Raw genomic sequence first — 12973 nt, 5'->3', positions numbered from 1 at the left:
GAGGGGGAGGAGGGGGTAAAATGAGCAATAGTGAGATTCTATGAATATCTATACATGGAGGGTGTGAGGTGGAGGTCCAAGTTTTACAAGAGGGGGATAGTGTTTAACCAAGTATGAGAAGATATGGTGAATGTTGGAAAACGTTATCAGGGATAAGTAGGTGTATTGGTGAATTATGTGGGTAACGAGGCACCATGGTCAGATGGTTTTACTTTGACTTTTTCCTACCTAATGCTAGAGTATGGTAAAGGAAGTTGTGAAACAATAGCTGCATTTCAAGAGACCGGGGACCTCGATAAAAACTTAATAAATTCTTCATCACTATTGTGCCAAAAGAGGTGCAATGAGCATCATGGACTACAAAGTGTAGTGGAGAACATCTAAAAGATAATTTCTAAGGTACTCGGTACTCCCCAACAAACTATAAGAAGTGTTGCAGTTGCTCGGACTCGGGTGCGGGTGTCCGAGACGGATGCGAATCTGAGAGTTGGATTCGGCAAAATCTAAATTTTAAGATTCGGAGATACGAATCCGAGTATGGATACGGGTGCGGGAATTCGGCTAAATATATTCAATAGTATAAAAATATAGTTATAAAGATAAAGATATTCTTCCCCTCAAAAAAGAAAAAGAAAGTCATTTAAGACCTTCCACCAACTCCTCCTCGGTCTCCAGTGTCTCTTCTCTGTAATAGTCCCGTGTTGCAGCCCTCGCACGACCTCTAGGTAGAGTCTCTATCCCTAGTTGGGGCTCTATCTGCGAGCTCGGGTGGATCATATGTGATTGCTGTGCCTCGCGTGCGAGCCATCCTGCAAAAGAGTGAAACAAGTAAGATTTTAATGAACCAATAAGACGCATGCTGCACAAAGTGAAACAAAAGGAGAAATCTTCCTAAAAACATCTTGTAGCCTCCCGAAGATAAGTTACGGATGTCTCCGCACCGATCTGTAACCCAAAATAAGTAATGGATTTAAGGGTAGAAACAAAACAAGAATAAGAAGTTCTAAGATAAACAAGATAGATCAGCGGAAACAAGAAAAAATAAATATATACAACTGATCCCTCCAGAACATGGAAGTCACTAGCATAGAGCTAACTAAACAAAAAGAGTACAAGTCCCAAAAGTGGCCACAGAAACAAGACTTGTCTCAACATAAAAAACTAGTCATACACATACACACACACACACACACACACACACACACACACACACACACATATATATATATATATATATATATATATATATATATATATACACACTCACCCCCATCTCTGGATCAGATTGCTGAAAGCTTGAATCAATGTTGGCCGCGGGGGCTCGAACCTACATGGTATATATATATATATGGAGACTAGATCAATACAAAGCCCCAAGTGCTCACCCCCGTCTCTGGATCAGACTTCTGCAAGCTTGAATCAATGTTGGTCGTGGGTGCTCGGACCTGCATGGCTAAAACAGATGCAGAGTGTAGCATGAGTACCAAAATAATAAGTACCCAATAGGCATCATAGGACGACTGATCTTGAAAAGTAAAAGCAATATGAGAAGAAGGAATAGGACAGATCAAAGGTCAAGAGTGGAAGTCAAATATAAAGTAATGAAATGTAATGCACACGAGTGTAGAACGGTCCTAACTAAAGTAATCTACAAGCAAACTACAACTAACCGGACCCCCAAAAGCCTAGAAGGTACACTAGAGTGCAAGTTTAAATAAAAAGTTGAACAGACTCCCATAAGCCTGACGAGTACACAAAATAGCTATAACTAACAAGAGCTAAATTTGAGAACCCAAGAACGGAGAATGTAGAACTAGAACCTCAACCGAAGCAGTAAAATATGAGAAAATGGAGGTCGGACCTCTAATCGGATTCTCACCAGAAGTATCAATTAACCGATCAAAAGTGCCAAGTATTGAGGTCGGACTTCTAACAGATGCTCTTTATAAGGATTCAAATGATCGAGGTTGGACCTCTAACCGGATGCTCTTCCAAAGAGTCAAAGTGGTTGAGGCTAGAGCTTGAATCCGGATGCCCGACAAAAGTATCAATATAGCTACTGCAAGTGCTCCCAATGGCCAACGGTTACTAATTTTCATGGATCGTCGTCCACACTTATCCAATCAATTAGACCATATAAGCTGAACCAAAAATCAAACTTGAATCGTAGAACGAAACTCAGTATCACCGTCGAAATTTATAAAGCCGTAGAACCATGAAAGTGAGGATAGAATGTCGCCGGAACAAGCGTACCGCTAAGCTAAGGCTCAAACTTTTATACTCAAGTCTGCTACACTAGTCTACAAGGATCTAAGTCGGCCGAAGCAATATCGGGGCAAAACTAAGGCTTGTCGGGTCTGAATCGTGCATTTCTAATTAAAGCACTAGTCAAACCTAGACTAAGGCCAAACATGCTTCAATTAAACAAGACATTAAGTATTCAAATACACAACAAGGCATGGATGATCAATAAAGGCAAGTAGCATGCTCACAAGTACCTGATAAATCCCTGAAATAGACCTAAGATATGCTTTCTAAACTTCTAAGCATGATTCAATAGCTACCCAACCCAAATTCCAACTAATTAACAAGCATTCACATTCTCAAGGTCAATCTAAAGAGGGGGGGGGGGGAGTCAGAGCCTACCTGTAGACCGATCATGCGCGCTCCAAAATCACTAAACCAGAGATTTCCTGTTCCGGACAACCTCCAAATACTGCCACACTATCAAATATAGGTACACAACATTAATACGATCGTTTAAAGAGGTTATGTGATTTATAGTTAAATAAATTTTTGTGCTCATATTTAAAATTAAATCTTTCACTTGTCTTCTTAAAATATATATTATCATTTAGACATCAATTCAAATTGTTGTTATGGTGAAAGAGTGCGATTAATAATATTGTAATATTATCCCTATAAAGCAACAAACATTTTAAGTCCTTTAAAAAATATTCTCTCGATTACTTTATTTAAATCCCGAAAACATTTACTAGTATAAAATCAGTTTTATCACTAAGTTGTCTTTGTTCTTTTATTTGTTCGAGGTAGTTAGTATTATTTTTAGAATTTTGTTATTTCATTTGTGTAAATTGAGTTGAATCATTTGTTTGTAATTATATAGCTTTAAATTCCGTTTAATAAAAATAATTGGTCTCTCTTTAATTTACTATTTTAAATTCTCTCTTCTCTCTTATTTGATATTTTAATCTCTCGTATGATTAATCACTTAATTACTAAGGCTTGTATTAATTAAGAACCAATCAACTTTACATATTGGTTCAACTTACTCATTTTAATTAATAAATAAGTTACTATGTCTAATTACCTTATCACCTACGGTTGCATCAATTAATTAATAATTGTACTAACTCTTTGTCCATTTACTTGTTCATAATAAATGTTTAAATGCTTAACCACATAGCCATTTAAACTTTATAAAATCATTGACCCTTTGTTTATCACGTAATTCCGATATAATGACTGAATTAGGCAGGGACCCATATTTGAGGACCTCAAAGGATGCTTAACATCTTTCTTTTGAGATAACTTGAATCCGTACCCAACCTCTGATTGTTTAAACTAATAAATAAATTTATTCATAATATAATCTAAAATAGTGCCCTAACACACCTTAATTCGTTGGTGACGACTCTTTCTTTTCTCTTTTTAATCCTAAAAAAAGAGTTGGCATATCGATTCCCCTCTTTCGCAAGAAAAATGGGGGCGCGACATGCTTCTAACTAAATCACTAAGTTTCATTTTCAAACTTAATTACTGATCAAAATTCGTTGCCAAAATTAATGTGTAAGTTTAAATTTCTAACTTTGCTTCTAATAATTTTACAATATCTTCCTACCCAAAGGAAAAGAAATCTACTCTTGCAAACATGAACAAAATAACTATTTTCCTATCGAAAGAAAATTGCATATAAATATCTTAAAATCAACCACGCCGCAAAAGGAAATAAAAAACATAAATTCCTATAAAGCAGTTTCAAACAAATTTAAAATATAACATGAATAAATTTCCATATTATATTCTCGAACAAACAAGAACATTATATTGGAATTTAACAAAATAAATCTAACAATAAATTAAAAATGAAATCTAACAATTCTAACAATAACATTAACAATAAAATCTAATTAACTCTAACAATAACATTAACAATTTAACGACATACTAACAGTGAAAATTAACAACAATGAACAATTTAATTGAAAATATTAAAAACCCAAACCTTTTAATCTGGGGCTAAAACAGTGAAAACCGAGGAGGAACGAAGTTGGAGGGATGGAGGGGTAATGAGGTGGTTGGAGGAGGTGCGTCAGTAGTCGGTTGAGAGAGGAATGGTCGGAGAAATTAAGAGAAAGAAAAGAAAAAAAAGGGGGGAAAAGACGCGACCTAGTCTGATACTCTGATTTACTTAGAAAAATCGATGGACAATGTCGGGTTGATCGTTGATTTTTCTATTAAATGAGTAGATCGGATGTTATATTCCGAAATTTTTTAAGCTAAGACCCAATCCATTCTTCTTATGCGTATAAGTCCGAATCCGATGACTTCTAATTGTATATATATTTTAGAATCAATTCCTAAGTATTTGAATTGTATTTGAGGTGTATTAGGGTCATGAAAAACCTCTAGCTAAGTGGAGTTCAAAGATCCTTTACCGATTAAGTTTTCGTATAAGATCTTATAAGGGTCCTCTTTAAACAACCATATCTCTCAAAATATTAAGAGTTAGGTGGCCTATGACCTATCAAATTAAAGATCTACGTGTCCTCTTTCCAACGCCGTCAAGTTTGCCTCATTTGGAGTTCAGAGTAAAACGTTATGACTGTTTTACTAAAGAAGCTCCATCCTAGTAGAAGTCCGCGATGGCTCCGCGATGCGGAGAGGACACAGACTCCACTGCCTAAGCCGAACGACGCCTCCTTTATTTTTTTAGGGTATTTTTGTCCTATAACCCTTTGGAGAGTTATTTTAATATCCCTAAACGTGTAAAAATCAGTTTTTCCTCACTAAAAAACCCTCTCATTCACTCCTAAACATTAACGCTCAAGAATTTTCAAGAAAGCATCATGTTAGAGTTCTTTTTCAAGATTCTTCAACAAGGTAAGTCCTTCATAGATTTCAAGCTTTCCAAACCAAACTTCTTCATCTATTCATGAATCGCTAAGAGAAATCTTAAATCCTAACCATAGGGTTTTCAAGAAAACAAATTCAAGAATTTCAAGAAAAGGTCTCTTGATTGTTGTTCTTCAAGTTAAGATTTTTCATCAAAATTTGTGGAGCTTTTAAGGTATGTAAGGCTACCCATAACGTGGATTGAGTCCATCCATGTGCCCAACATCTTCAGTTTTCTTAGTTGAGATGAGTTTCAAAGTTCCATGAATCGAGTTCTTGAATTATCTATCATTCCTATTGAGTTCGTATATAATTTCCTTATGTTATTTTACATGTATTATGATATTCTTTGATTAGTTTCTTGAATTGAGTCTTGTTGAGAGTGTGGGTTCGTATTTGTATTCATATGAACCCTAATTGAGATTTCATTGTACATTTATGGAGTTTTAAAGAAAGATTTGTGAACGTTTTGCATTAATTAAATTATGAATTATTTTAAGTTTAAAGAATGACTATTTCCATTTTCAATTGAGAAAAAGTTTGATCATGGGTTGAGTTTGAGAAGTCTCTTAATTATTATTTTGAGCATGAGTTTAAGAAATTTCTTAATTATTATCTTGAGCATAGGTATTTTAAGTATAAATGAGTTGAGCATTATTACATTAAAACATCTATTTTGATATTGAGTTGAGGAGATAAAATTATGTTTTAAATACATTCATTGAGTTGAAATTGTATCTAATTTAAATAGAAGAGATGAGTTGAGTTTTGAGCTAAGTCAAAAAGAGACTAAATGAGTATTTTGAGTATTTTACTTACTTAATGTATATGAGCATAATAGAGTATTTTGGGAGTAATATTGAGCACCGATATGGGGTGAGTCCATAAACTATGTAGCCATCGTAGGATAGAGGCCAAGCCTTTCTTGTCCCTAAAAAGGAATTTTATATTGGATCCATGAGGTTGAGCGTCCTTTACCCTGGCAAGTATTGGACGACTGCGGTAACGACAACTCTAAAGCGTTGTATCATCACTAGCTCATAAGTGATGGTTGTCAGTTAGAGAACCTCCCAAAGAGTAAATTATCATACTTTCATATATTGAGTTATATCTATTATTGCATATCATTTAAAGCATTATATTATTCTACTTTATGCTTTATTGAGTTGAGCTATTTTGAGAGTTGAGTCCTATGAGTTGAGTTGAGTATCTTGAGCAAGTTTCCTTTCAACCATTTTAAATACTCGTACATTTCATGTACTGACGTCATTTGGCTTGCATCGTTTTATGATGCAAATACTGGTATTAGAGATCATCAACAGACGTATCATTGAGGATCTACTTCTCTAGTTTTGGTGAGACCTCTTTGCATTCGGAGGAGCTCCTTTCTTTCGAGTTGTTCCTTTATTATTTAGTAGTTCTTTGAGGTAGCCGTGGACTTGTCTCGACACCTTCTTATGAGTCAGTTAGAGGCTTCATAGATAGAGTAGATTTGAGTAGAGGGATTCTTTCAGAATCTGTTTTTAAATCATAACTTCATTATTGAGTTTATAACATTGAGTTACATTATACTTTGAGTATTTAAATCTATTATTTATTTATTGATGATGACATTTTCTAAATGCCCAATTGAGTAAATTGTCTATTCAATCGAGTCTTCCACTGAGTATTTGAATGAGTGATCAGACCAAGTGATTCACTTGGGGGTCAGGAATGATCTCCGAATGTCGATCACGCCTAGAATACCCTCTCGGAATATGTCATCGGATCTTGACCATCCAACTGAGGGACACCCTGACCTTGTCATCATCCCTTTTCTATTAAATAAAACATAAATTAATTTCTATATTATTTACATTTATATATTAACAAAATTAAATAATTAAGTTCGAAAAACAACGATATAAGGTTAGGATTATAATTTTTTTTATAAGGATCGACTTTGTCCGTGGGTTTATCAAATTTTATCTCAATAATAATAAATCGCACAAATATACGCAAAACCAAACACGGATAATCTGAGGGACATAGCTGGTGCAGTATTTAAATAATTATAAAAGAAATTAAAAAATAAGTTAACCGAGGGACAATCTTTGTCTCTTTGGTTTGTTTGACCAACCTATAGCCCCTCGGTTTTGCATGGGTCGGTTATGAGAGAGCGGCTTACCTTGATTTCGAAGATCAAAAAACACAAAATGGAGAATCACTATGGCACTCATAAATTCAGGTACACTACTGCATTTAGTACTATATTATTGATGTTTTGACATGATAGGTCTTGAAAAAAAGATGATGTCTTCATCGCTTAAAGTTTGATCCTAATAGTAAGAGTTTAATTCTCTACTTTATAATCTCTTCCTCTACTTTTTTTCCTTGTTCCAAATTGAAAAATAAATAAAACTCCTTAACCTATTGAAGGGTGTTATAATCGAGTTCAAATTGAGTTCGAGTCAACTTCATAAAATGCAAGAAGCAAATAAAATGGCAGACAAAATGCGGACCAACTTATCACATGGTTACCGTACATATCATAACATGGATATAAGTGGGCCATGACGGGTGAAGTACACATCTCATCTTTCCTTAAATCATTGCGGAATTACATGTAACCTATTATATTTTAAGACAAGTTTCTAAAGTCAAATACCCTCCATAGTACTTCTCACACAATATAATACGAACATTACATAATTAGCGTTCAAAGTTCAAACTAGCTTTGGGATCAGGACAATATTCCCATAAATCCTTCAAACTTAAAAACTTCTAAACCATTTATTCATTTATAACTTTCTACATTCTCGTGATTAACAGATCTAGTCTATACATTAAATTTGTAAAACTGGCAACTCACATGTTGATGTTGTACTCAACTGATACATTTCTTGCGATCTTCATGGATCTTATAAATTAAAAGGAATCTTATTTAATCCCATGATCCTTCCTCTTCTTAATTTTTCTAATCTTTTTAATATAACATGCACATGTATATCCCTGGAATTCATCGTTCATGTCCGTAGTACGTGACGTGGGCTTAGCATTTAAGTCACTTTTGAAATCTGCATCCGAGCTAATTAAGCAAAAACCAAATTATCTATTGTCATGTGGACATAAATAAATTGTCATATGGCCACCCTATGAATATAACTATAAATAGACACATGCACAAATCTTTATTTTCAAAACCACTATAACGACCAATCAACATGACCAATTTCAAAACCATGACATGTACGGTTGTTTCTTTGTTGTTCTTCTTTTGTTTAAATATTGTACCTTCTTGCTTAGCCTACAATGTGGTTAGTTTTGGGGCAAAGGGAGATGGCAGGACAGATTCAACCTCTGCTTTTCTTCGCGCTTGGTCTGCTGCCTGCCTCTCTACTAGCCAGTCCAATGTGTATATTCCACGAGGAACATATTTGGTAAGGACATTGAGCTTAAATGGTCCTTGCCGGAGACGTATGGAATTCCGAATTGACGGTACGCTTGTTGCTCCGGCGAATTATAACGTAATTGGCCGTTCTGAGTTCTGGATTATGTTTTATAAGGTTAGTGGGCTTACAGTGTACGGAGGAACTATTAATGCCATGGGACATGGTTATTGGTCTTGTCGAAAGGGTGGAAGGTCTTGCCCACAAGGAGCTAGGGTACGTATCCTCTCTTTGTTGTAATTTAAATCTGTTATTCTTAATTTTTTGTTCACTTTTACCTATCCACTATTTTAAAAATAAATATTTTCATTTTTGATATATAATTATTTTTTTTCATATTTTACCTTTAGCATTAATTACTTATTCCTAAATCATTTTCCAACATCTAACACTAATTAAACATAAATTAATAGAGATAGTGTCATAAAATAAACAAGTCAATTATTTTTTTAATGGACGTGTCAAATTCAAATGTGACAAGTATAGTAATAGTGAACTGAGGGAGTATTTCTTAACTGTATCCCTAACTCTGATGTGTATATAAATCTATATATTGCAGTCAATACAATTTATGTGGTGTAACAATGTACTACTTAAGGGTTTGACATCACTGGACAGTCAAAGAGTACACGTAGGGATTGGTTACAGCAGCAATGTCAGAGTTGAAAATGTTAAGATAACAGCTCCAAGTGGAAGCCCAAACACTGATGGCATTCATGTCCAGAACTCAAGGGGGATTACCATTAAAGGCAGCATTATCAAGACTGGAGATGACTGCATTTCCATTGGCCCTGGCTCTATGCACATGTGGATTGAACAAATTGGATGTGGACCTGGACACGGCATCAGGTAAAACTATACAAGAAAAACTCATTTTTTATAATACTCTTACAATATTAGTGAGTAAAATCTAATTCAATATTTTAAATCATAAGCCAAATAGACAAAAAAAAAAAAAGAAAAAGAAAAGAAAGCAAATACCAATAGGAATAAAACTAGTTGTAAATTAGAACTTTAAACGGTCATAACTTTGGCTAGTTTGTGAGATTGATGTGATTTTTTTTATTTCTTGTATTTTTTTAAAGATCTTCACGGAGAAACCGCCATTCGCTGAGCCAATTTTGAGAAAACCTACCATTATCCCTTTCAATTTATATTTCCCCCCAAATAAATACTACATGATTTTAATTTATATTTTCTCATAGCTTATGTCAGTGTTATATATATATATATATATATAAACCTGACCCATCTAACCTGGTTATATCTCTTAATGGATAGCGTGTTTGGTCGTACACCCATTTCCCCTCCCAAATCCAACTCGATGTGTGGCCCGCCCCAACCCACCAGGACCACACTTTAGTGGGCTGGTCAATCTGACCTGACCCTATTGACACCCTTACTCTATGAGAACAATATATAAACTCATAAATGTTTTTAAAATTAGGTGGTACATATAAATATCTTAAATCTGAAAATGTTTACCCTTTAGTTGTAACAAATTAAAGATGTGGCCAAGTTAGGTGGTTCTTCAAAAACCATATACTTACTTTAATTATTAGAATTGCCAATTTGAGTTATATGAGTCTGGTCGTAGAATATTTTGATATTTTGTTAACTCATTTATTTAAGGTCGTAGAATTTTTTGGTATTTTGTTAATTCATCTATTCAATTATTTTTTTAATTAAGTTTGTAACACCCTTATGGTCTGACTCTTTTTTATTTGACAAACCCATATATATATATATATATATATATATATATATATATATACTACCATAGTATCATATTGAATTTAGGGTAGGATGTAGTGCTAATGTTATGGATTCTTTTGAACCAAGTAATTTTGACTTACCCTTTTTATGTGTGAAAAAATCAACTAAAAATAAGTAGAAATAATAGATCTAGAACACAACAAATCAAATCTGTTGTGACAGTCTTGAACTTGAACTCATAAAGTTCAAGTGCTAGATCTGCTTCAGATTAATTTATTTGATTACATAAGCTAAAAGTTTAATTAAACAATTAATTATCTAGAGGAGATGCATTTATCTATCGATATTAAATCTATTACAAATCATTACATTACAATTATTTTGTATCCAAGCATAATAACTGCTGAATTAAATATGACGTGTTTATGATAGTCCAATTCTAAAAATTTGCTTATGCCAAATATATCATCTTGATAATTTGTTTAACTCTTGCAGCATAGGAAGTTTGGGAAGCAGTAATAATGAAGAAGGAGTTGCGAATATAACAGTAACAAATTCGGTTTTCACAAAGACACAAAATGGCGTTAGAGTAAAGTCATGGGCCAGACCAAGTGGTGGCTATGCTAGAAATCTCATGTTCACAAATCTTATTATGAGGAATGTTGGGTATCCCATACTCATTGACCAAAATTATTGTCCCACTAATAATTGCCCCCGTCAGGTATATAAATAACTTACTCTATCTCACAACAAATAGTAAAATCTTAGTAGTACACAATTAGACAGTGACTTCTTTCTAAATTATCGTATTAATATTACCATTCATGTCATATTTTTTTTGCCTAAATTTAATTAGAGTTGCTATTTATTGTGATACGAATGTAGAATTCAGGAGTAAAGGTGAGTCAAGTAACATACAAGAATGTGAAAGGGACGTCATCCACACAGCAAGCTATAAAATTTGATTGTAGTTACTCAAATCCATGTACTGGAATCAGACTGCAAGACATAAAGCTTACTCACAATGATCGCTTAAGAAGGCCAGCCGTAACGTACTGTAGAAATGCAAGGGGAAGACGTGGTGGCACAGTTATTCCAAGGAGTTGCTTCTAATTAAAACACAATATAAATTGAAAATGAACTTCTTGTATATACTTTTCATATTCAAGTTGAATGTGCAAGTCCAACTCATTCCCAATCCTCCCATCTCTATGAAAAAGAAAAGAAATAAAAGTCTAAGCTATGTCTAATTGTTCTATTGGTTATTTGACTTTATAGTATTCTTAGGGTCCAGACTAATATAGAGTGTCCCATATTGGCCTATTTGTTCGATGGTTTGATATCATGTAAATTGGTGATACCTCTGTCTAAAGATATATAGATGACAAAAGAGCATGATTAATCGTTATCGTATTTCTTTTTTCTTTGGTATTCCACCTTTTATCCGCATTAGAACTTGATTAATTTATATTTTATTATATTTAATTTATATAATTTTAGAAAGCATTAATAATTTATTTAAAATATAGATATCAAAATGTACTGACATAAATATACGAATCTATTAAAGTTGAATTCAGATAATGGGAGTCACTGAAAGGTACTTCGAATTCTAGTAGGTATCAGATTTAAGAAAATGACAACAAAATTTATATATACGATTTATTTAGTCTTGCAAACATGTCATAGTAAAACAAGGAGATAAATGTCAAAAACATATTTGAACTATCACCCCTTTTTGAGTTTTATACGTAAACTATTGAAAATATAAGTTTCATATTTAAACTATTACTTATTAGTTTGAAAAACACGCATCTCTCTTTTATTACGCTCTCATCATGGTGTGTGCTCTACACTCTCTCTTTTATTTTAAAAAAATTATCACATCACACTCCACATGGACAAGATATTCTACCTTGACAAAAATTAAATAAATTATTACTATTAGTTAAAGTTAAATATTAAAGTATCACTATCCCAAAAAAATATTATAAAATAAAATATAAAATATTTTTCTTACCCACTCCACAACTTTGTCTCACAGTACCCCCACCCCATCCCATAATTTAGATATTGTTTTAATTTTTAAAAAGAAATAATTCTATCATATCCACCTAATCCTTTGCTTTAAATTTTTTTCTTGTTTTGTGTTATATATATACACACACTTGCTACAAGACTCTTTTTAAAATAATTTTTTTATATTGTTATATTCGGTATGCAAATAGAAAAAAATATTTTTCTAAACATATATGTACATATCTAACACAAAACAAGAAAAATGTAAAAAAAAAGTAAAAATAAATTAGGAGTTGAGGCTTAGATGGGGTGGGTAGACTTCTATTTTTTTTTAAAATAAAAATAATATCAATTTTTTTAGGAAGGAGTAGGGGAGGAGGAGAAGTCAGAATTTTTTAAAAATATTTCATAAAAGAAATTTTAAAAAAATATGGAGGGGGGATTGTTGGGGGTGGGGGTGGGGGTGGGGGAAAGGGTGGATGGAGTAGGAGGGGCGGTGGTAGAGTTGGGTGACAAAAATAGTTTAAATTTTATTTTTTAAAAAATAATTATTTTTCTGGATAGTAATACTTTGATCTTTAATTTTTAATAATATTAAAAGTTTATTTTATTTTATCAAGGTGTATTATTTTATTCATGTGCAATGCCATGTAGCAATGTTTTTTAAAATAAAA

The 12973-nt window shown here is 33.2% G+C and overlaps 1 protein-coding gene across 1 annotated transcript; it reads left to right on the top strand.

Annotated features, from left to right (window-relative positions):
• Nucleotides 1–8244: 8244 nt before the first annotated feature.
• LOC129871022 (polygalacturonase-like) lies at nucleotides 8245–11668 on the top strand. Its single transcript, XM_055945885.1, has 4 exons — nucleotides 8245–8780; nucleotides 9124–9413; nucleotides 10776–11001; nucleotides 11166–11668. Exons 1-4 carry the CDS (start codon nucleotides 8340–8342, stop codon nucleotides 11391–11393), a joined length of 1185 nt encoding a protein of 394 aa, XP_055801860.1. The 5' UTR covers nucleotides 8245–8339; the 3' UTR covers nucleotides 11394–11668.
• The last annotated feature ends 1305 nt before the right edge of the window (nucleotides 11669–12973 follow it).

The sequence above is a fragment of the Solanum dulcamara genome, chromosome 10, assembly GCF_947179165.1.
Source record: "Solanum dulcamara chromosome 10, daSolDulc1.2, whole genome shotgun sequence".
Lineage (NCBI taxonomy): Eukaryota > Viridiplantae > Streptophyta > Magnoliopsida > Solanales > Solanaceae > Solanum > Solanum dulcamara.
This window is presented reverse-complemented; position numbering and strand designations above follow the sequence as displayed.

What these genes read in the sequence shown, in the direction of transcription:
- LOC129871022 (XM_055945885.1), top strand. Translation starts at nt 8,340, where the DNA reads ATGACCAATTTCAAAACCATGACATGTACGGTTGTTTCTTTGTTGTTC. An exon ending in GGACCTGGACACGGCATCAG is followed by an intron (nt 9,414 to 10,775) that starts GTAAAACTATAC and finishes TAACTCTTGCAG; the next exon opens with CATAGGAAGTTTGGGAAGCA. An exon ending in CTAATAATTGCCCCCGTCAG is followed by an intron (nt 11,002 to 11,165) that starts GTATATAAATAA and finishes ATACGAATGTAG; the next exon opens with AATTCAGGAGTAAAGGTGAG.